The 22,258-nt window shown below is 36.9% G+C and overlaps 1 protein-coding gene across 2 annotated transcripts in view; it reads left to right on the forward strand.

The window, feature by feature from the left end:
* The window catches only part of FGF10 (fibroblast growth factor 10), a 67,497-nt gene extending 55,043 nt beyond the window's left edge, over positions 1-12,454 (forward strand). For both annotated transcript variants that reach the window (XM_054186641.1, XM_054186640.1), the window contains 2 exons: positions 5,391-5,494; positions 9,372-12,454. In XM_054186641.1, coding sequence (XP_054042616.1) covers positions 5,391-5,494; positions 9,372-9,569 — 302 coding nt within the window. In that variant the 3' untranslated portion in view covers positions 9,570-12,454. The remainder of the gene's footprint in view (positions 1-5,390; positions 5,495-9,371) is intronic.
* The last annotated feature ends 9,804 nt before the right edge of the window (positions 12,455-22,258 follow it).

Raw genomic sequence — 22,258 nt, forward strand, 5'->3', positions numbered from 1 at the left:
CCATAAATTTGGGAAAGATTTTTGAAACTAATATCTCTAATGATATTCTCTTAACCAAGATCAGTAAGCAAAATCTAAGTGAAAGTCTTACAGTATGGAAAGCCGTACTCAGGAATTAGCAGTTTTTCACTGCCAATCTGAACAGTGGTGTCAAGTTCCACCAGAGTCTCTTCAAGGTATCTCCTAAGCAAAAATTCTAATAACTTGAATGGAGGAATTGAAAATATGGTTGTAAGCGTTGCAGGCAATATGAAATTTGGACTAGTTGCAAGTATTTTGGAGAACTGAATAAGAGCTCAAAACACCATTGACAAATTAGAGAAATTATAAAATAAACAGGAGACCACTTAACTGGGGCATGTGTGAGGTATGATATTTAATTAGGAGTAATCAAATTCACAACTATAGAATGAGGAATGATTGCTTACATTTCTTCCATGTATCCAGGGGTGGTGGATGACAAATCAAACGCGAATCAGTACTACCATATTACTGTAAAAAAAAAAAAGGAAGTATGAATAAATGTATGAGTATGCATATATCCTTTGCAGGAAATATTAAATGTTCCTTCATGTATCAACATTGGTAAGATTTCAGTAAGAGTGTTATGGCCATGCTGTGGGCACAAGCAACAGGAATGTTCACTGATCTCAAAATATTGAAAGCTTTAAGGAAAACATTGAAAAAATGGGCTTGTTTAGAGATTCAAAAAGTTGGTAGGTAGGTAGGTGTGGTAATAATTCCTGAATATGTAAAAGGTTTCTGCAAAGAAAAAAAATAATCTCTTTTTCATGTTAGTTTACAGGTTAAACAATAATTAATGGGCTCAAATTACAGCAAGGCCATTTAAATTGGATACTAGAATTTTCTAGTGTTGATAGTGGAATAAATTACCCAGGAGGTCATAGAATATAATTTTTTGAAGATATCAGAGCACAATCATCTGTCAAGAATAACTTTCCTAAGGCCAGTGGAGTACCCACAGTGGTCTTGCATCCTTTCAGCCATATTGTCTATAACTACACATAGGCTCTTACCTCCAAGCCTGCAGCCCTTGAAGAATATGAAATTTTACAGATTTAATCTTGAGACCCCATGGAAATTATATTTTTTGTTGCAGTAGTATAGAAGTCCAATCACAACCCATGACTCCACTGCATAGACCTTGAGGAAAATTTTTTGTCCCCCCGAAGAAGTCAGTTTCATTAGATGGTAAAAATGCTACAGTTTTAAGCTTCATACTGTATGTCTCAGATTTCCTCTTTTTTATACATTCCTGCTGAATTTAATAATGACTCAAGAATAATAAAATACATATTTTCACCCTTACATCAAAGGCATTTGATTTAAATTCAGTCTTTTTGAAAGTTCTGAAAAGTCCTTATGACTTCTGCTTGTAGATCTATGTCAGATGAGTTGATGCGCTCACGCTGACCCCCGAAATTTGTGTCTACATCACTGACTCTTCTGAAAATAAGGGTGGTGAAATACTGTCTCCTTCTCCCAGCAAAATACTGCAGAGGTTAGAATATGAAAAATTGTCACTGCAAATTAGACACTTTTCAACTTCTAAATACACAAAACACACTCAGAATAAATCGAGGATTGGTGGTGATGAGATCAAACTGCTAATAGTTCCGAATAATTCAGCTGCATTCGGCTCCAGTAAAATAGCGTAACTAGGTATAATCAAGCTAGTTGCTGTGGATATAATGTCAATGTAGTAATAATTCTCCTCATGACCTCCTTTCAGCTGCCTCACTGGGGAATATAATGGAGTGTGAGATTGCAAACAAACTTTACCAGAAAAAATACTATATTTTCATTAATTATATGAAAATTTCTGTTACTTTAACTTAGGTATTGTACAGAAAAGCAGTGTATCTCCAGCATTCAAGTGCAAAGCACTTCAAATGGGTTAATTCAGTGCAAGTTTCTTATTTAAGCACTGTTCTCCTTCAGCTACAAGTGTAATAATCAATTGAAATGGTCTAATATGGTGTTATTGTTACAAGGATAATATGACAAAACATAACTCAGTTTAATCCATTTCAACATAAAAATTAATAATGGCATGTATTATGCCAGTATCTTTTTGTTGTTGTTGTTGTTACCGCTGTTGTTAGAAATGGACCCAGCCTAGTATTACTGGTGCCACAGTTTGGCTTACAGCACTTAATTTCTGTAGAAAGAATTAACTAAATTCTTCTCATCACTTTTTGGTGTGGAAAATGCAAAAAACCCCATGTCACTCATGTAAAAAGAAGCGGGCATTGTAGCAGTGTTTGCACCACATTCTTACCCTCTAATAGCTTGTCATCCACATAACTTAAGGCACTCCACTCAAGTCTGTTTGATTTTGAGCACAAATACTTATAGGAGATGTCTCACAGGAGAGAAATATTAAAGAACACTGCTCTGTATTAATTCAGAAGATCAAGAAAACAACTTTGGCTTTTTTTTCTGTGAAAATGAGGAACACTTTAGGAGTAACAGAAGCAGAATAAGCCTTAGCTGGTATGGACTCAGTGATCTGCTTGTATCAATAGCATGACATTGGTATATGTGAGCTGACTGTCAAGACTTAATAAAGGAGTCCTCACAACTTTTCTTGAGATTAGAGAGTATAATTCTCTTTATCTTACATATGGAAAATGATATATGGCTTCTTTGTAACAGTAAACAAGTTAGCCTTAAAAGTAGGCCATGGGTCTTAACTGAGTCTTCCCTCACATTTTTCTGTCTTCCTAGATTACAGAGTTCCCCTAAGTTATAGCTCCTCTTATTTCCACCTAAGCACCTTGTGCTAATTCTCAAACTAACATCACATATTAGTAACTAATGGAAGTTGTGTTTAAGAGTTTTCATATAAATAACTGGCCATATCTTTGTTGCTTGGCAGTAGTTAGGCAGCTCCAGATATTAGAGAGGCCTTTGCTGCTACTAAGTTGGATACCACTGATTATGGAGTGAGCAGATTTTGGGAACCTTTGGTTTTATCCCCTCACAGGTAGCAGACTTGCAGTGCTGTATGTAACTGCACATTCACTCTGTTCAATTCTGGGTTTCAAGCCTGGGATGTGATTAGTGCAGAATTCTTCTCACATGGCTGCAAGGAGCTCAGTGGATATTCAGATCTTCCACAGCATAGGTGAAGTTTTCTTGGTTTATATGTGCAACTCCATCCTTAGCACTACTGATTTTTCATGCTGCAGTTAAGAATCTTACCATAAAAATCTTACTGCAGAAGGCTTTATCAATTGGGTTTATTTTAATAATACATGATCATTTGTGTCTATCAACATTTATATTTACATTTTGATATCAATATTTATTGAAAATATTTCTTCATCTCTTTATAGGTTCGGATAAGAAACTTTTTTTTAATATTGTTATTTCTGGTTTAATGTGGTCCATTGTTGCCCAGAGAAGTTGTGGATGCCCCATCCCTGGAAGTGTTGAAGGCCAAGTTGGATGGGGCTTTGAGCAGCCTGGTCTAGTGGGAGGTGTCCCTGCCCATGGCAGGGGGGCTTGGAACTACATGATCTTTAAGGTCCCTTCCAACTCAAACCAAACCATTCTATGATTCTATGATTTTCTGAAGGGTTTTACTAGATCCTAGACCTACTGTTGTTTGTCTTGCAGTTCTCACTGAAGTCTTTCTCATATGCAAGGGTCTTGTAGCTGTGGCCAACTTAATGCTTCTTCTTGCTAAGTAAACACAAAACCTTTGGTAATTTCACTAGAATTTATATATGCTTATATCAAAATTTATGTACTTTATATAAGCATAGAATTTTATATATATTTAAAAATGCATCCAGGAAAGGCCACGTCTCCTTTCTTGTCAATAAAAGGCGGCCTTTTATGTTGAATTGCCTGGTTTGTTGTTCTCTCTCTTCTTCACTGCATAAACTATGTCATCAGTTTACTTCCCAATAAAAATCAGCTTTACTTTTTCATGCTTGATTCACAGCCACTGCCCAGATAACATCAAAGCCTCTACTTCTAGTCACAGAACAGGTAACACCCTCACTCCTGAGTTGCATAGACCGGTTCAATGGCCATACAGAATGGCTTTTGCATCTTATGGAAAAAAAATAAATAAAAAAAAAAATTTGCAGTGAAAGAACTTCCTCCTCACCTCCTCTGCACACTAAAGTCCACATAGTTCCACAGTCTGAACAGACTGCATTCAGTTTTCAGGGACAGAAAACCAGCATTTCCAGAAAAAGCACTGAATACCAAGTTACGCTGTTGCCTTCTGTTGGTGTGTGGTTATCAAAAGGAATTTTTAAGTAAATGAAAAAGCATACAGATTTTCCAGTACTGCCCAGCTCAGACAAAAAGCATAGAACGTATTTAGGAAGAAATTATTGCAGATTCTTTTTTTTAAAGCAGTTGGCAACTCATCAGTGTTTTTCTAGATGATCTATTCATCACATTATTTGTTGGCTGGATCTAGGATGTTCTTTACAGTTTCTCGACACTTCTGCCCCTCCTGTAATTGCCCCATTACTGACCACTGAATTAGATGGGCTATTGTTCTCACTACTTTAATATCTATTTTAATATCAGGAGAAATGTTGGAGCTAGGCATACTACCTGGATAAAACATTTAGAAGTTATTCGTTTGGAGCCGTATTTATCCTGTATTAAGACAAAATGCCCAAACAACATAGCCATCCAGTTACTGTAGTAATAGCTGAAAAGGAATCTCTAAAGTCACTATGTAAGTTGTAGTAACTTCTACAATCAGTATGCTCTTGGGCAGAAAATGTAGAGATGAAAAGCTCTGTCTCCTATTATTGGCCCCTTGAGCCATCCAGTATTGCAGATGGAGTTTGTTTTAAAGAAAAAAAATGAATCATATTTATTACAAACAAAGCAAAATGTTTCTGATATCTGAAAGACAAAGATAATGTGGCCGTTAGGGTTAGTCTTACTATATCCCAAAATGTCAACACACTTGCCAAAAGTGAATTTATCAGCTCAGTGCAGCCAAGAGATTTAGTTTATCTAAATGTCCTACACGGAATAAATAGTTTACCACTGGTTTGGAAGATTGGGGTATATCTAACATTCTATTGACATATGCTATAGATTTAATTTAATGCTGTGGTTCAGATGTCTCTTCTGATAAATTTTAGTAAAATCTATGCTAAGAAGAATAGAGCCGTTTCAGTATTTATGGGGTTTAAACGCAAGGTTAGCAAAGGAAACATTAATCGAAACAATGTTTAGGTATGTTCTTGCAAAGATTTAGAGAATTTTGCTAAAGTGTGTCTGTTTGTTCAGTTTTTTAGTATTTTTCAGGTTTATTGTCTTTTCTATAGTGAGAAAATCCTCTAATGAAGTGACTAAATAACTCAATTTTTTTTTTTTTTTAGGCATATTGGAGATAACATCTGTAGAAATTGGAGTTGTGGCAGTTAAATCCATTAAAAGCAACTATTATTTAGCCATGAACAAGAAAGGAAAAGTCTACGGCTCTGTAAGTATTTTTTACCTTCCAAATAGATTGCAGTAGTCAGCGTAGTTCCCTCTCTTGCCTACTGAAAACCCCACTTGTTTGTGTATTACTACTAATTAGAGCTGAAATGAGCTGTTCATCAAAATTTCATCCTTTGGTAAACCAGCAGCCCCCTTCTCCACAACTCCCTGTTTTTTGTTAAACTTTTGTCATACGAAAGCAGCTGCTGGATTTCATCATGTTTACTGCTTCAGTCAGGTTTCATATTAAGTAGTGGCCAATGGAAAGGGTCTTACAAAATGTAATCCTTAATGCTGTTTTTTCCTGGTTTTCTGCAGTACAGTTACATTAAGCAGTTAATCTGAGGAAGATTAAGTGTGCCTGAAGTCTTGGAAAGTCCAGCTCATGAAGCAGACACACCAAATTATCAAACTATGACTTCCAAAAAGATTTCTAGAGTAGCCAGGTTTAAATTGACTGTATTAATTAATACACAAGATTATGGGCACTGCAGAGAAATATAGACTAATATATTAGCAGATAAATAAGCTTTGACTGAGCAGAATTTGGGTATCGTTTGAAAATTTGTGTCTGTGAGTTTGGGGTTACTGATACTTTCAGGGGGAAAAGAAACAAGCAAGCAAACAAACAGTAAAACAATCAAAAAACCCAAACAAACAACCCAACAAAACCCAGTAACTGTCCAAATACTTTTAATAGGAAGCAATATGATCTATAAATCTGACTACTAAACTCAAGTGTACCCTCATACATCCACATGGTTACACAAACACCAGATTCTTCTGGTATTATGTCCCGTTTAGTTTGTAATTTTGCAAATTTTTCCCAGTTCTGGTAAGTTTGAGCCTACATACATGTAAACTTATTCAAGTCACCTGCAAAGGTTATAAGCTGATCTTCAGTCTGCTCAGTATTCAGAACACCCATAGACTTTACAGAGAGCAGGTTTGAGGCTGGGTTTTTCCTTGGGCAATGTAGCTAAGACTACTACCTCTGCTGAAGGTAATGAAGTAATGCCAGTCTCAACTGAGACTCAAGGGACTTGAAGTCATTTAGCCCTCTTTTTTAAGGAAGCATTTCTATGGAGTGGGTTTAATTCAAACTGTCCTCCCTCATCTGCACTGTGGCTAGTCACTCCTCATTCAAAAGGTAACTTCTGACTTTCTAAACTGCTGGGCAGTGTCAAGGAATCACATTGAGGAAAGACCAGAACAGATAAATGTTTCTTAAACTCCTGTAAATGTGGATTTTAATTTCTAGAATTATATTGGTCAGAAGTACAGGATAAGCAGCGCTCAGTCCTGCAGCATTGAGAGGTGTAAAGATACACTGAGTTGCTGACAAAGTTACTATTTGTCAGTTAAGCCTCACTCATTGATCATGGGTATACTTCTGTACGTATGTGAAGGCATTAGCATACATCACCATCTTCAATTCACACATCTCAGTTTACAGCGTTTAATTTAGTCGTTTTTGATGGTCTGTCCCAAAGCCTGAGGTAAATTTTCCTACCCAAGTTGTTAACCATGGCTGGTTTTCTGAGGGTCCATCCCAACCCTATATACACACAAAAGAAGTCAAAGCAGCTTTCATGTATCATAGGTGGAAACTGCTGCCATAGGATTCCGTAATTCATAGTGTATTAGAAATAGTGTTGACAGGAGGATACGAATGTGGAAAGCCTTTTTTTAAATTCCAGCTGAGATAATTTTTCAGTATTCACATCATAAAATCACAACATAATGACTTATCAAAACCTATTCCATAATACTTCAGAGATTTAAAGAATGCTTCTGTTATTATTTTTCCCATCCTCCCAAGACTTGCAGTTAGACTTGTATTACTACAGTGTGGCAGCTTGCAGATGGATATGAAAAACAGAACCAATAGAAATTCTAAAAACACTCTTAAGCATGTGCACAATAGACATTGGTGCGGGGTTATGCTGAAATTTGTTTAAAATGAGCAAAGCAGTCTTGGGCTAACACTCAGACCCCTGCCAATAAGACTTCTTAACCGCATCACAACATCATCTGTTCTCTCTGTATTATCTAAGAACAGAGATAAAAGTTTGGATTCGAGTACAATTCTGCATCTGGGAAAACAATTCAAGTAACACTGTTTCTATGTTTATCAAATACATTTCCACTTGACTGACTTTGATTAGAATTAGGGAGCAAAGGAAGACTCACTATTTGGTTTCTTTAACAAAATAATCTGCTGGCAGATAGAAGTTACTGCAGTTTAGAATTGTGATTGACAGCCACCTGCCTTCTTAATACCTTGACGCCAGAGGTGGCATATTACAGCAAATGAATGTTAAATTATCTATATGCAGCTTAGTGAATACAGGTTGTATCAAGGGTCTTTCTGTAGAGTCTTCTTTTGATAGTGTCTTCCCCAACAGTCATTGTTCAACTACTAGTCCCGAAGTCAAAGAGCATTTTGGGAGGTAAACTGAGTTTGAATATGGGCAATTCAGTTAGGAAAACATAAATGTGGGTTCTGTGGTCTCAGCAGTAACTAAATAAAACATTAATTATAGACTCAAAAACTCTTACTGTATCAAAGTACTGAACATCAACTAGTTTAAAAATTCTAATTTAAATTAATAGGAGTGGAAAATATATTTTTTTAATATTCTTATGTCCTTTTGTATTTAATGTGGATACTTTCTATATTTTTACTAGTTGAATATCTATGGATTTTGGTCGTAATAAAACATCCCTGAAAACATCTGATCTGTACCATGAAAATTGTTTTATTATTCAGACATATTTCTTGTCTTGTTCATAGACACGTTGAAAATAAAACATGTAATTAGTATATCATACTCTGAGATTCTGACACGCTTCTGCCTGAGCTGTGAAATAATATCTTATTTTCTAAAATGCAGAAACAACAAAATGCTAATTTTTGGTTGTAATTTAAGTATGTTGTAAATGTTCCACTTTCAAAAGCCTTCTAAATGGAATATAAGTAACTTCATAAAACTGGGAGGTTTTATATGTAGGAATTACCTCTTTGTGAAAACAAAGCTTTTTTGTCTCCAGAAAGAGTGGATCTGCATAAAAGTGCGTTTAACATTATAGAAAAAAACAGTCTTCCCCTACATGCTTCCACATGCTTGTATTTTTTATTCTCTCTAAAAAAACCGGCAACTGGTTCTCCTTTAAAAATAGAAAACTTTAATCCCTGGTACCATGCACAAAATTGCTTTCGAGTTTATTTAGTGAATAAGATACAGGATCATACATGATTCTTTTTTATGCTAAGCCCCCCTTCAGGTCAGCAAAGTAAACAAGCTTCACATCCATTGTAACAGCAGCATAACAGTGATTTCCACCCATCCAAAAAAAGCCCTTCTTCATGGCAAGTGTGGCGTAAAGGGTCTTACTTTCAATAAGAAGTAGGCCTATGCCATGCATATTTGTGTAACACATGGTATCAATAATCTGTTTCAAGATATTTAGGGGTTGTATTTGTTAGAACTGAAATATGATGAATGATTCCAAGATTGTTACCTCATACTTTGAGTTTATGACTGAGAATTTGATTTAATATTGCTATATTCCAACACAGAGGAGCATAATTTCGGCTGTGAGTGAATTATACCATTTCACTGCTGTAATTATGTATTGAATAATAGTTTATGACTTTTGTTGCTTCATTTCTTGCAGTCTAACTGATGTTGCTTTAAAGGCTGTGGACACAGTGAAACTTTTCTTTAAATACACTGTGGAGCCCTAAAAGGGCGCCACATACAAAACACTGAAATCTTCCAAAACATTATTAGAAATTATTTGCCTTCAGTACGCTTCAACTCTGAAAGATTATGTTTATTATTAATTGTGTATTTGTTTTCCTCTTTTAACAGAAGGAGTTCAACAGTGATTGCAAGCTGAAGGAAAGAATAGAAGAAAATGGATATAACACATATGCGTCCTTAAATTGGAAGCACAATGGAAGGCAAATGTTTGTGGCCCTGAATGGAAGGGGAGCCACAAAGAGAGGACAGAAAACAAGAAGGAAAAACACTTCAGCTCACTTTCTTCCAATGGTAGTAATGTCATAGATGAAGGAACTATTTTATTGATGCAGTTGAACCAAAGGCTCTTATGTCAAGAATATTTGGTAATCCTCTTGAAGAGTAAATGCAAAGAAATAGTGCAGACATTTGCTTGTTTGAAAAGAGAGCAGGGGAAGCCTTTGAAGGTTTTGTACTCATTGCTGACACATGAAATACCTTTAATTAGTTCGGTGTCATATCTTATAATCAAGATACCAGCTGCATCAAATGGGATGGAAGTTATTGCCAGTGTGAACACTTTTTTTTTTTTTTTTTTTTCTGCAACAGAACATGCCATGAGGCAGTCTGTTGCATGATCTTCATGGGGAAAGCTATTTATGGAATACTAACTCATATCAAAGACCTTAATTGCTTGTTCAAGCCTGATGATCCAATGAACAGTTAGACACATAAGTATTTACTGGAAGCACTTGGATCATATGCACAAATAATGACATTTCTGGCGAAGCCTTGTGGAAGAATGGGATAGAATTAAGGAATATAAGCAAAGTAGTGTAAAACTGTTCTAACAAAACGAATAGTACGATTTGCTTGTATGTTCTTATTTCATTTCTTTTTATTTCTCTCTAAGTTATTTATTTAATAGGATGTTAAATATCTTTTTGATTTGAAATGTTTTCCTCATTTGCTTCTTTGTTATTTTCCCTTTTTCTCAATACTTCACGCAGAGGTTGATAGGTTAAAATGTCAAAACCTCAGAAGTACTCTGAGAATAGGTATTAGACAAGGCTTTAAAGGCAGAATTTAATGTGTATAATCCATTTTTTTCCTAAACTGTCTTGCACTTAAGCAAAAAGACCAAACAAGCAGTGCTTGGATTTATGGTATTGGGTGTCTTTTAGCTGGTTAATTTTTTTTACTTATCAGCACTCAAGAACAAGCTTCAAGAAATACTTTTTTCAAAGGGTCTTTCTGCTGTTTTGAAATTGAGAGAAGGGGCCACATCTGTACTTGGGTGTCAATGCAGCTGTGTGTATGTTGATCTGACTGATTTCAATTTGGAACTAAGATCTAATGCATTGCAATCAGTGCAATATTCTGCAGCAAGCATTGGTCTTGAACCTAGATGGGGACAGCTCTGTTAATGTCACGGAGATTGCAAATCTTAAAATTGAACAGTGTGTAATTCCCAAGTGTAAAATTTGGCCTCTGAAAGGTAAGTAAGAAGGCAACACAGTCCTTCCTGCACTCCCTATTCAGTTAACATGCCCATTCAGCACATTTGTCCTTGTTACCAGCTTTTAGAATCACGGGCACATAGTGAGAGTGATACCCAAGTAAGGACTGAGGAACGGGGGATCCAAAATCATGCTCGTGCATTTATCAGAGATTATTACTCACATGTATATTATATATGAGAGCCAACCAAAAAGCTGTGCTGGTATCCAGCTTTAGCATGCCTTTCATATCCATCATAGTAACTGAAGACTCAAAATACATAATATCCAGCACATTTTTATGAAGTGTTACTAGTCCCATGGCTTAACTTGAGCAACTGCAGTATAACAAAGTTAAGCATAATATGAAGTCTGTTGAATTAAAGGTACATAAGGTTTGTTTTATGTTTTGTTTTACTCTGTAATTTTAGAGAGCTCTGGATAGCTCACCAATATAACCATATTGAGATTCATTTTGTTAGAGCAGATAAATAGAAAACAGTACATCAAACAATTTGTACCACTGTCTTCACATTGTATTCCACTAAATAAATAAATAAGCCTTTGCAGTGTCTTTAGTAAGAAACAAAAGTAGTATAATATTATTTTGTTCTAAATACTTTAAGTGATAACTATGAGATTATATTGATGCTGCAGTTTTATCTTCAATATTTCTTGTTGTGAAAATGTTGGTTTTATTTTTATTGTTTGGAAACTGTATTTTGGTACAAACGAGAGCCTTGCTTAATGTGTCTTTTTGAGAATGTTTAACCTCTATAAAGGCTGGTGTTGTTGGAATCTTCTATAACTTATTTAAGTCAATGTTTAACCAGCACTTCAATCGTAATCTGTTATTTAAATTTTAGCTGTTTTTTAAAAAAAAAAAGCTAAAAATAATAGCTTTCCCATAAAATACAAAATGGTCAGATTGTATTTCCTGTCCTTAAATAAAGTCAACTGTTTTAAAACCAGGAATTCATTGAGAGACAACATTTTAGCTGATAACTGGCATTGTATTTCATGCTATTTTATCTCCAGCTTTCTTCTTCACAAATGACATTTTTCTAGAAAGGAAAATAAGTATTTGAGATTTTAAATGTAACTGCAGGTCGCAGCAAAACTTAACTACAATGATAAAAGTGAGTTTCTGTTTAAAATTTGTAATCAGTAATTAAAACTGACAAGACATAATGAACCACCCGCAGTGAACATTCTGAGTGAGCTTGGGCAAATGCAGTATTGGATGACTACTAAAGAACATTGAGGGTACAAATGAAATTCTCTTTTGACAAAATTACCTAGATGACTTGATCAGGGGAGTGATTATCCACAAATATTATCATAGTACTGAAAATACCAGATTACTCAGAGGCCAAACTTGGGAAATAGCACTTTTCCAAAGTGAGTCATGAGTGCTTTGTGACATGAATAATGGTTTCTGAAAATTGAAAAACATTTAAAAAAACCCCAACCTTAAAGGAATCAATGATTCCTGTATGTTCGGTATACTGTAATACCCACTGTAGTGGGGAGTAAACTGCAGACGCTCTATCTAGAGGATCTCAGATCCTCAACCAGAAGCTCGTTTTCTGTCACCCTTAGCGTAACAGACTCCTGAACAAAAGAAAAATATGGGGATGAATTTAAAAAAGAAAAGAGAAACACAAATTGCTGAGCAAAAATGTATAGTATATTTAAATAAAAATAATAAAATGTGAGGAGTAGAGAATAAGAGTATTGTCCTTGTGTGTCTTATTAACCTTAAATGATACTGCACAATAAAAATTAAAAGCGAAAAGATCCATTGTACTACAGGGTGTGCTTTGGTGCTGTATAGGTCCAAAACAATGCAAAAATCACTTGAACGTTTGTAGTTTCTTAAATTTTGTGGGGGGGACTTGGCTATCTCCATACTAATAACAACCAAATGCTTTAGATTCTTCCTGTAAGTATTCAAAACCAACTAGTTTATACAGTGGAAAATGCAATGAATTTAAAGCAAGCATGTTTGATGAAAGAATGAAGAGATTTAGGAAAAAGAACATGTACTCACATTTTTAGAGTAAACTTTAGATACGGAAAAAGAGTTACATTTTATATAAGACTTCATTCAAGACATTTCAGGTTATAAAGTTCACTAAAGGTTAGTAAGCTTTAGTAATACAAGAATACCAGCGTATGAGCACAACTTTGTAATTCATGCTGAGACTGATTGTCTCTATTAACACAATCAGTTGCAACTGCTTCAAAGATTGATCTTGAAACTAATGCACACAGACAGCCCTCTTTTGAAGTATCAAGTATCATTATTTACTCTGTTAAGTTAGATTGTGGGGCAGAATTCATCCTCCTAATTTCCTATTAAACTGGAGAATGAAAAGTACAATATATATGCAAAGACATTTTCTGCTGCAGCTAGTTAACGTGTGATTATTGATGGTATTTTTCAGAAAAAGCTCATTGATGGAAACAATTTCAGTGCAACTGCAAATAATAAACATATGCCAAAAATTTATTTCCCATCACATTATAAGCAAGAAATAGAATATGAAAAATTAATTGGTTTTGGACCTATCAGATAATGGTTTATAGTTATGCTTACCTGCTCAAATATTTGAACCTCATGTTTAACTATATGGGAGCTTTCTCAGAATAAGTTTTGGGATTTTCTAAAGAAGCACGATGTATCTCAGATACTTGATTGATGTATTTTCAATCACTAATGCCACCAAAAAAAAAGAAAAAGTAGTATGTCCTTTGTCTGCCTCAACAATGTAAAGAAAATATGGTCCTGTGAAGGGCGAAATAAAGGAACCATAACTAAGCCTCAAGTAACTGATAGGGGAGCACTGAAGTATAAATGAGGAGAATTTGCACTCCTGAAATTCCTCACCAGGACCTTTAGTGTTGCTACTGTATACTATTTCGTTAATGCAAAATACTAACTCATGCGATTGAATAAACAGATAAGCTGGTGGTGACATCAAAAATACATGTGCTATCATAACATTGTCCAAATATGAGGCTATGAGAATCGCAATGTCTGAAAAAAAACCGCAGGAAGTACCCCACTGTATAGTTCTGTGCAAAATATTTAGCAATCTGAGAGTATATAGATAATGTACCACAGTAGAAAACCCAGACTCTTACATCAAAGCTCAGATGCTATATTTATCTTGCTATAAAGTAGTAAATGAAGAATCAAGATATTACAGTTTCTTTGTTACTACTGAAATGTAAAGTGTGTGTACCTTTGGTGTAGCCATTCATGCAAGTGTCAGATCTAATATTTTACCATCCGATCTATTCTGTGGCTTGGTTTAAATTATGCTACATGATTTTTTGATTACGAAGCTATTTCACTAATTGCTCAATGAACTTTTAACCCTTTAATTTGCTAACAGCCTTCACAAAATTCTGGGAAAAGGCTGAACACTGGTCTACAACTAAATCTACACCTTTTTTTAGTTATAAAAGCTGAAAAAACAGGTTATATTCAGTGTTCTACATGCAGGATCTTGCCTTATTCAATGAGGTGTGTCTGAGTGCAATGAAAAATTAATCTCTCTGATCCATTATTTGAATGATGGCCATCTAATCTGTATGCTTTCTTGCATTAGAAATACTCCTGAAGTCTCGTTTCCCCATGTTTCTAAAATGTACATCACAACATTGTATGAGCACTTTAGCTTTCTCTTTTCTCTCTTTTTTTTTTTTCTTAACAAGTTGAGACAGCCAGCACTCAGAAAAGGAACTGCCTTATCAGGACCCTACATACACAGTTTAACATTCTTTCCAAATTTCACTGAAATAATCCCTTTAGGACAATCAAAATGTTTTGAGCCTGCTCTTCTAGTATCCATATCAGTAGGCTTCAGATACAATTAACTACTTGTAAAAACTATTTTATTTATATTCATTTATATTCAACTGTAGAAAGACCATGAACAGCAGATCTGGAAAAAAACTCAATAAACACGTTCTAGGTGTTAGGGTCAATAGGCTGGGACCTTTCAGGCAATATTTCTAACAAATCACAATATAAAATGAGGGTATTGGGTGTAAATAGAAATCACAGCATAAGTATTCATGTGAGGTTTTTTAAATTTTAAAATTTGCACTAAAAATGTGAGCTCCAAAAACACATTCACATTTAATCTTTTTGAAAATTATAGTTTTCTCTTTACTTTTATACTGCTAAGTATGTGCTTTATAATTCTTATCCAGTTATGTAACTTCCTATGATTTCTTCCTTCTTTTACATATTGTGATCCCCCCAAACAACAAGATTCATAAAGGGTTCACTGAGGGAGCTTGCACAAATGATGTCTTCTGTACTGTGTCATTAATACCACAAACATAAGACTCATTTCTCGTTCCATGTAGGATATGACACAGAGATTCATTTTGATTTTTTTGATAGTGTTTTGTAGTGTTTTGATAGCAGTTTTTTGATAGTAGTGTTTTGATAACCCTTGGCTCCCCTGAAACTACCCATATACTTACTATGAAACATGCAAATTAGGTTCAAAAGTTAAATATGCATTGTGAGGGTATAATAATTGACTATTATAATAACGACCATGCACAAAATATGTTGCAAATGAAAATATATTTTTCTCCTTCTTTCCCTTTCCATTGTTCACTCAAGGAAAGGGAAACAGGAGGAAAGAATATTATATTATTATCATTATTTACAGTCTTTGTTGCTTTTCTTAATTGGTAGCCAATACATGACCTATGTTGGTCTTTGACTGGATCTTATTTCAGCGATGAAATAGAATACAGATATCAGCAGTCTTGTAAAAGAAGGGTCAGCCTCTTTCTCTTCCTCATGGTCAGCCAATTTGACTTACTGAGTGCTACTGATATAGCATACAGTTTACGCTCGCTTAAATATAGATTAAGCTAAAAGATTCCAGCTTTGGAACAAGAGATATGTCTCTGCTTATCCTATTAAATGAGTACTGTATCCTTTGCCTGACAGAGATGGATAAAATTTAATTCATTAATTTATTTAACTGATTGCTTCTTAAATGTTCTGTGGTGAACAATATAGTGTGAAAGTCTAGCTGATAGCCATAATTATTACATTTTTGTGGTAATTGGGAGGAGCAGTGGGAAGGTGCAGTGTCAGGGCAATTAAAGTACCTCGGTAAAAAATCCTGCAGCAAGGTTCAGCCTATATTCATACTGAAAGCCACCATTGAGTTGTAAATGAATGTCTGGGCCTCTAGATTGAGGAAGTCAGTTATCCAGAAGCAGTGGTAGGCCCTTTGCTCCCCTGACTGCTCTAGTGCCTTAACCATTCTCCACACTAAAGCAACAACAAATTTGACTCTGATTACATGTACAGATGTAGAATGTGAGGCAAATTCTGTTCAGAGTCAGAAAGTGATAGCAAGCGTTTAAGTCACCTGTGGCAATCATGTGTTCCTTCCCCTTCACTCTTGTAAGACTTTCCCCGGACTTCTTGTCTGACTCCTGACACAAAGACAGTTTTTCGTCATTGCACTTGAAATGCAATATAGCATGAGGTTTCTAGCACCATGTCCGATGTCTATCAAACACTAAGGATGAAAATCGACTTGTGAAAAAAATCAGGTGAAAACTGTCAGGTGGCACCTTGCAAACACAACCATTACTGAAAACTGCCTGTGAGACACAGGACCAAATATAAGAGCAGACTATTTCTCAGCACTTTTGTGACAGGTATTCTGCTTGGACTTAAGGCTTACATATATTAGATTTTCCCCAAATTTGTAACTTATTTTCATAGAATCATAGAATGGTTAGAGTTGGAAGGGACCTCAAAGATCATCTACTTCCAACCCCCCTGCCATGGGGGAAGGACACGTTCCACGAGACCAGGTTGCTCAAAGCCCCATCCAATTTATTTTGCCATAAGGGACTTCAGTGAGCTTTGGACAGTTGTCTACACTTGTCTACTGAGGGCTGTTAATACAAGACACTAGGCTTTGTCCCAGGAAGTACTTGACCTTCGTAGTGCCAGACTTTGGAAGTGTGCTTTTAAGGAAATACTATAAAACCACTTCATTCTTCTGCTCATCCCTCTTGCCACACTTTTATGATCACTGTTGAAAGCAGAACACTTTAGAAGATAGTTTTTAACTGGCACAATATGGCTGTTCTCATCCTTTATTTGCATGTTAAGAACTCCATTTTGGCTTCTAGACTTCCAAAAAACGCCCATCTAGCCACTGCTTTTTTGCAGATCAACACATAAGTAGTGCTGCAGTAGCTGGGCACTCCCAACTCCACTCAGACTGAGTGCATGTACTGAAGTCATTTGTGAGACATAGACACAACATACAACATACTTGAGAAAGCCAGACCCTCAGCTTCTACTCTACATGTAATATCTGTGTCCAAGAAAGTGAAGGTACTATGGCACTACATAAGAAATACTTAAACCCTTCGGGCCAAAATATTTATATTAGATTACCAAATCAAACTGCAATGAAAGAGGTATCCAGTAACGAATTCTGCAAAATAATCCTGGATTGATAATCCTAGAGACTGAGCTCTTCTCAAAAGCTGTAATGCTTGTGACCATCATAGGACAGCATTTCTGTACCACCCTGCACATTTAGCCTCATGTGACTTTGAGGTAGAACTGCTTCTACTGGGGAAGCTGCTCTATTACTAGAACCGTTAGAATCACAGAATGTTTCGGGTTGGAAGGGACCTTAAAGATCATCTGGTTCCAACTCCGCTGCCATGGGCAGGGACACCTTCCACTAGACCAGGCTGGTCAAAGCCCCATCTGACTTGGTCTTGAACACTTCCAATCCATAACTTCTCTGGGCAACCTCTTCCAGTGCCTCACATCCTCATAGTGAAGAATTTCTTCCTGATATCTAATCTAAATCTACCTTCTTCCAGTTTGAAGCCATTACCCCTTGTCCTATCACTACATGCCCCTGTAAAGAGTCCCTCTGCAGATAGATCAGATTAGATTAGATTAGATAAATTCATCAAATATGTTGGGACCAGTCAAAACTGGTTGTGTTGATTTTTGATACATGTCCAGTTGGGCTATACTATTATGTCAATAAAAAAAGTATCCCTATTTTCACCACAGATAGCTTAAGAATAAAATTATCGAACTGAAGTAAGGGAAATTTAAGTTTAAATATTTGGAAATATCTTCTTAATACTGAGGGCTCTGAAGTAAATTGATTAGGATGGTTGTATAACTTCCTTTATGAGTTTTAAGCATGTAAGACCTAACAGGAATGGCTTACTTTGTTGATTCTGCTACAGACAGGAGGATGGACTAGCTCTCTTCCAGGGTCCCTTATAGCAATATTTTCTGTGCTTCTATGAACCATCAACTAAACCTATTAAAAAACCTAGACAGTCAGCTGCAGTCAAAACTTTTAATTATTACCAACAGGCTCAAATTCAAGCCCATAACATGTAGATATCATATAAAAAAACACCCAGAGCCATCCAGTTTCCCCCTTCTCCCTGACCCAACTACTTTACAGAAGTGTGTGCTGAATAGGAAAGAACATAAGTAGCAAAAATCTTTCTAACTAAAAGAAATCAGAGTGACCAAAAGCAGCCCAACTGTGAGTTTTTTCAGCAGAGCACAAACTCTTCCAGGAAATGTCAGCATGATGGTATTTCATCCGTTTTTACTAACCGTTACAGAGAGATGAAATCTGGGTCTGACTCAAGCTTCCATTGCACACTGATTACAGGAAATGAGACTGACCTGGGCAGTTACAATATGCAAAGGTCAATATCCACCTCCATTTGACATTTAGTAACTTGCACAAAAAGCAACAGATAATTTTCATAGATAATTGCTATATTTTTCAGTGGTCCTTGCAAGAATAACGTCACAGTGAATAAACCTCTCCATTAATCCACTGGTCCTTGAAACGTGCTGTCCTAGTATTAGTTGACTTACGGGTACCAATCAAGAATCTTTACTTATTTCAGCTTTCACTAACAGCACTATAATTTAACCAGGAAATCAATTTGTTCTATTTAATGCTAGTTTTTGACCTGGTGGCAGCTTAATAACTTGTAGTGTTCAATTTATGTTTATTTTCTTTTGTTGTTTTTTAAAATGTGGTAGTTAATCAAATGGCAGACTGACCCTGCATTACATAGAGCCCTCTATTTCTAATGGGGACAGCTCAGACACTCACAGTATCTTCTTCTCACACTCTGTATCATCATTTGATACAAGCCCTGAAAAGAAGGGCTGTTCTAGGGAAGAGGGAAACTATACAGTGTTCATGACTGTTCTGTTACTACTTAGGCTCTGCAAGCATGACAAGGACTCAGCATAACTAAAATACATGGGGAAGAGGGTAAAATTATTGTTCCAGTTAATTGTAGCATGAACAAGATACAGATATGTCATAAAATATATAGTATGATACATGTCCTAAACTCTTTTTTCTTAAATTAATTCTATGTTAATGTATTTAACATGTAACAGTATTTATACCCAGTAGTATAAATACACACAGACTTATACCACTGGTGGTTTCCTGCCAAACTCATTATGTTGTTTTCTTTTTTTCACCCATATGAGCACCAATGTTATCTGCTGTTGCTACGTGTTATTTCAGAGGAACATAAGATGAACCTTGCCAATGCACTGGAATGACCAACGTAAATGCTCAGTGCTGTTCAGAAGTGACATGATTAACTGTGCCACCCAACAGCTGCAGGAAGGGGAGAGTGGCTGGATCTAGAGCCATACAGGAAACTTTTATTGAAAATGTTTTATCCCAAGTTACTTCTTCTTTAAAAAAGTAGTTAGCTCAGAACTATATTACCCGAGAATAAAAGGGATCATATCTGCAATCTAGAGAAAATTAGAGCCTTAATCTTTACTTAGAAGTTATGTCCTAGGTGCAGCAAGGTGATATAAGGAGTTTTATGCATAGGGGATCACTGCAAGAAGCTGCTGGGCAAGGACAGGTGTCATATCACAAAAGCAACAGAAGAATTTAAAAGTGGCTAGACCAGGAAACACAGCAGTGTAAATAAGGAGTCTTGGGAAGAATGAGTTAAATTCACTTTGCAGAACCTCACAGAAAAGGTTCAATTTAAGTTTTGGACAGTGCCTAAGCCTGAGGGAGAAGTCCAAATTTTCTTCAAATCCAGTCCTAGAAGCAAGTTGCTATTTGGTTCGAATTATTAAATTAAATGTGATTTTTGTTTGTTTCAGTCCCTCCCAGATTGTCTGTGTTGTAAACATTTTACTGGTAACATTATTGTGTTTTATGTAAATATGGAGAATTTTCTTAACTTGAGCCAGATCACATTTAAAACAAGCACCATGTAAAAAGGACAGCCCTAATTAAACAGAGGACAGCTGGCAGTACTATTGCAATACATAGAAATCTTGTGCTGTTTCCTGTCTTTTTTTATTGAGCATGAAATCCACAACAGATTTCTTGCCACCTAGGTAGATCTGAATAAGACACACTCTCACTCTTACTCTTTCCTGCAAATGCATATAGCCAGTACTGTACAAACCCACAGCATTGACTGTGGCACTATCCAGTAGTCTATGTTCACCCAGGCACATGATATGGAGCCCTTGCCAACCTAGGCACTTCTACAGAGGACACTGAGACAGTTTAGCATGCATCATCTCTATCATTGAACATGCTTTAGAAAATCCATTAGGGAAGAAGTTCTTCACTTTAGCAGCTGTTCTCAGTTGCCACACAACATCAGACTTCACTCTTTGGAAGAATGGCAGCATAAAGCAAGAATGAAAGTAATTTACACAGCGCAAAAAGGGCAAATAAGGTTGATAGTCAGTGTTCTATATTACATGTTCAGCTAAGGACACCCCTGTGCTCTAAGTATTGCTTCCTACAAAGACCAATATAAACAAGAGAAAAGATCAGAAAAAAATAATGAAGTCAAGACACACGAGGAAAAAGTCTGAAGTAGAAAATGCAGGGAGCATTTTCCAGAGGGGATGCAATACTGGACCCTTTGGTCACCAATGCAAGTGACTTCATCAGTGATGTCAAGATTGGAGGCAGCTTGGGCTTCAGCGATCATGCACTGTTGGAGTTCACAGTCCTGAGGGATATGGGTCAGCCAAAGAGTAAAGTCAGGACCCTGAATTTTAGGAAAGCAAAATTCCAGCTGTTGAAGGACTCAGTCAATAGGACCCCCTGGGAAACTGCCCTAAGCAACAAGGGAACAGAACAGACCTGACAGATCTTTAAGGACATTTTCCATAAAGCACAAGAGCTCTCATTCCCCAGGAGTAAGAAATCAGGAAAGGAAGGCAAGAGATTGGCACGGCTGAGTCGAGATCTGGTATTCAAACTAAAGGGAAAGAAGGAAATGCCCAGGCAGTGGAAGCAGGGACAGGTATCCTGGGAAGACTATCAGGACATTGCCCGGTTGTCTAGGGAGGGGGTCAGGAAGGCCAAGGCACAACTGGAGCTGAACTTGGCGAGGGACACAAATAATAACAGGGGCTTCTACAGGTATGTCAGCCAGAAAAGGAAGGTCAAAGAAAGGATACAGCCCCTGATGTGCAAGACTGGTGTCAAACTGATAACAGTGGACAAGGAGAAGGCTGGGGTACTCAAAGCTTTTTTGCCTCAGTCTCCACTGGTAACCTCTCTCCCGACACCTCTCCAGTTGATTGACCATAAGGCAGGGACTGGGGAAGTAAAGTCCCTCCCACTGTAAGAGAAGATCAGGTTTGAGACCCCTTGAGGACTCTGAACATACAGAAGTCTATGGGACCTGATGAGATGCATCCCACAGTCCTGAGTGAATTGGCTGAGGTAGCTGTCAGGTCAAGTCCCCAGGGACTGGAAAAAGAGAAACATTGCACCCATATTTTTTTAAAAAGGGTAGAAAAGAGGACCCTGGGAACTGCCAACCTGTCAGCCTCACCTCTGTGCCTGGGAAGATCATGGAACAGATCCTCCTAGAAGCTATGCTAAGGCACATGGAGGACACAGAAGTGATTCAAGACAGCTGGCATGGCTTCACCACAGGCACGTCCTGCCTGACCAATGTCATGGCCTTCTATGATGGAGTGCTTACATCAGTGGGTAAGGGAAGAGCTACACGTGATGTCTACTGGACTTCTGGAAGGCCTTTGACATGGTCCCTCGCAGCATCCTGCTCCCTAAATTGGAGAGATAGGGATTTGATGGGTGGACTGTTGAGTGGACAAGGAATTGGATGGATGGTCGCATGCAGAGGGTAATGGTCAATGGCTCAATGTGCAGACGGCAGTCGGTGACAAGTGGTTTCCCTCAGGGGCCCATGTTGGGACCAGTACTGTTCAGTATCTTCATCAATGCCATAGACAGTGGGATCAAGTACCCCCTCAGCAAGTGTGCAGGCAACACTGAGTGATGCGATTACATGCCTGAGGGTCGGGATGCCATCCAGAGGGACCTGGACAAGCTCCAGAAGTGGACCCATGTGAACGTCATGACGTTCAACAAGGCCAAGTGCAAGGTCCTGCACCTGGGT

The sequence above is a fragment of the Rissa tridactyla genome, chromosome Z (genome assembly GCF_028500815.1).
Source record: "Rissa tridactyla isolate bRisTri1 chromosome Z, bRisTri1.patW.cur.20221130, whole genome shotgun sequence".
NCBI lineage: Eukaryota > Metazoa > Chordata > Aves > Charadriiformes > Laridae > Rissa > Rissa tridactyla.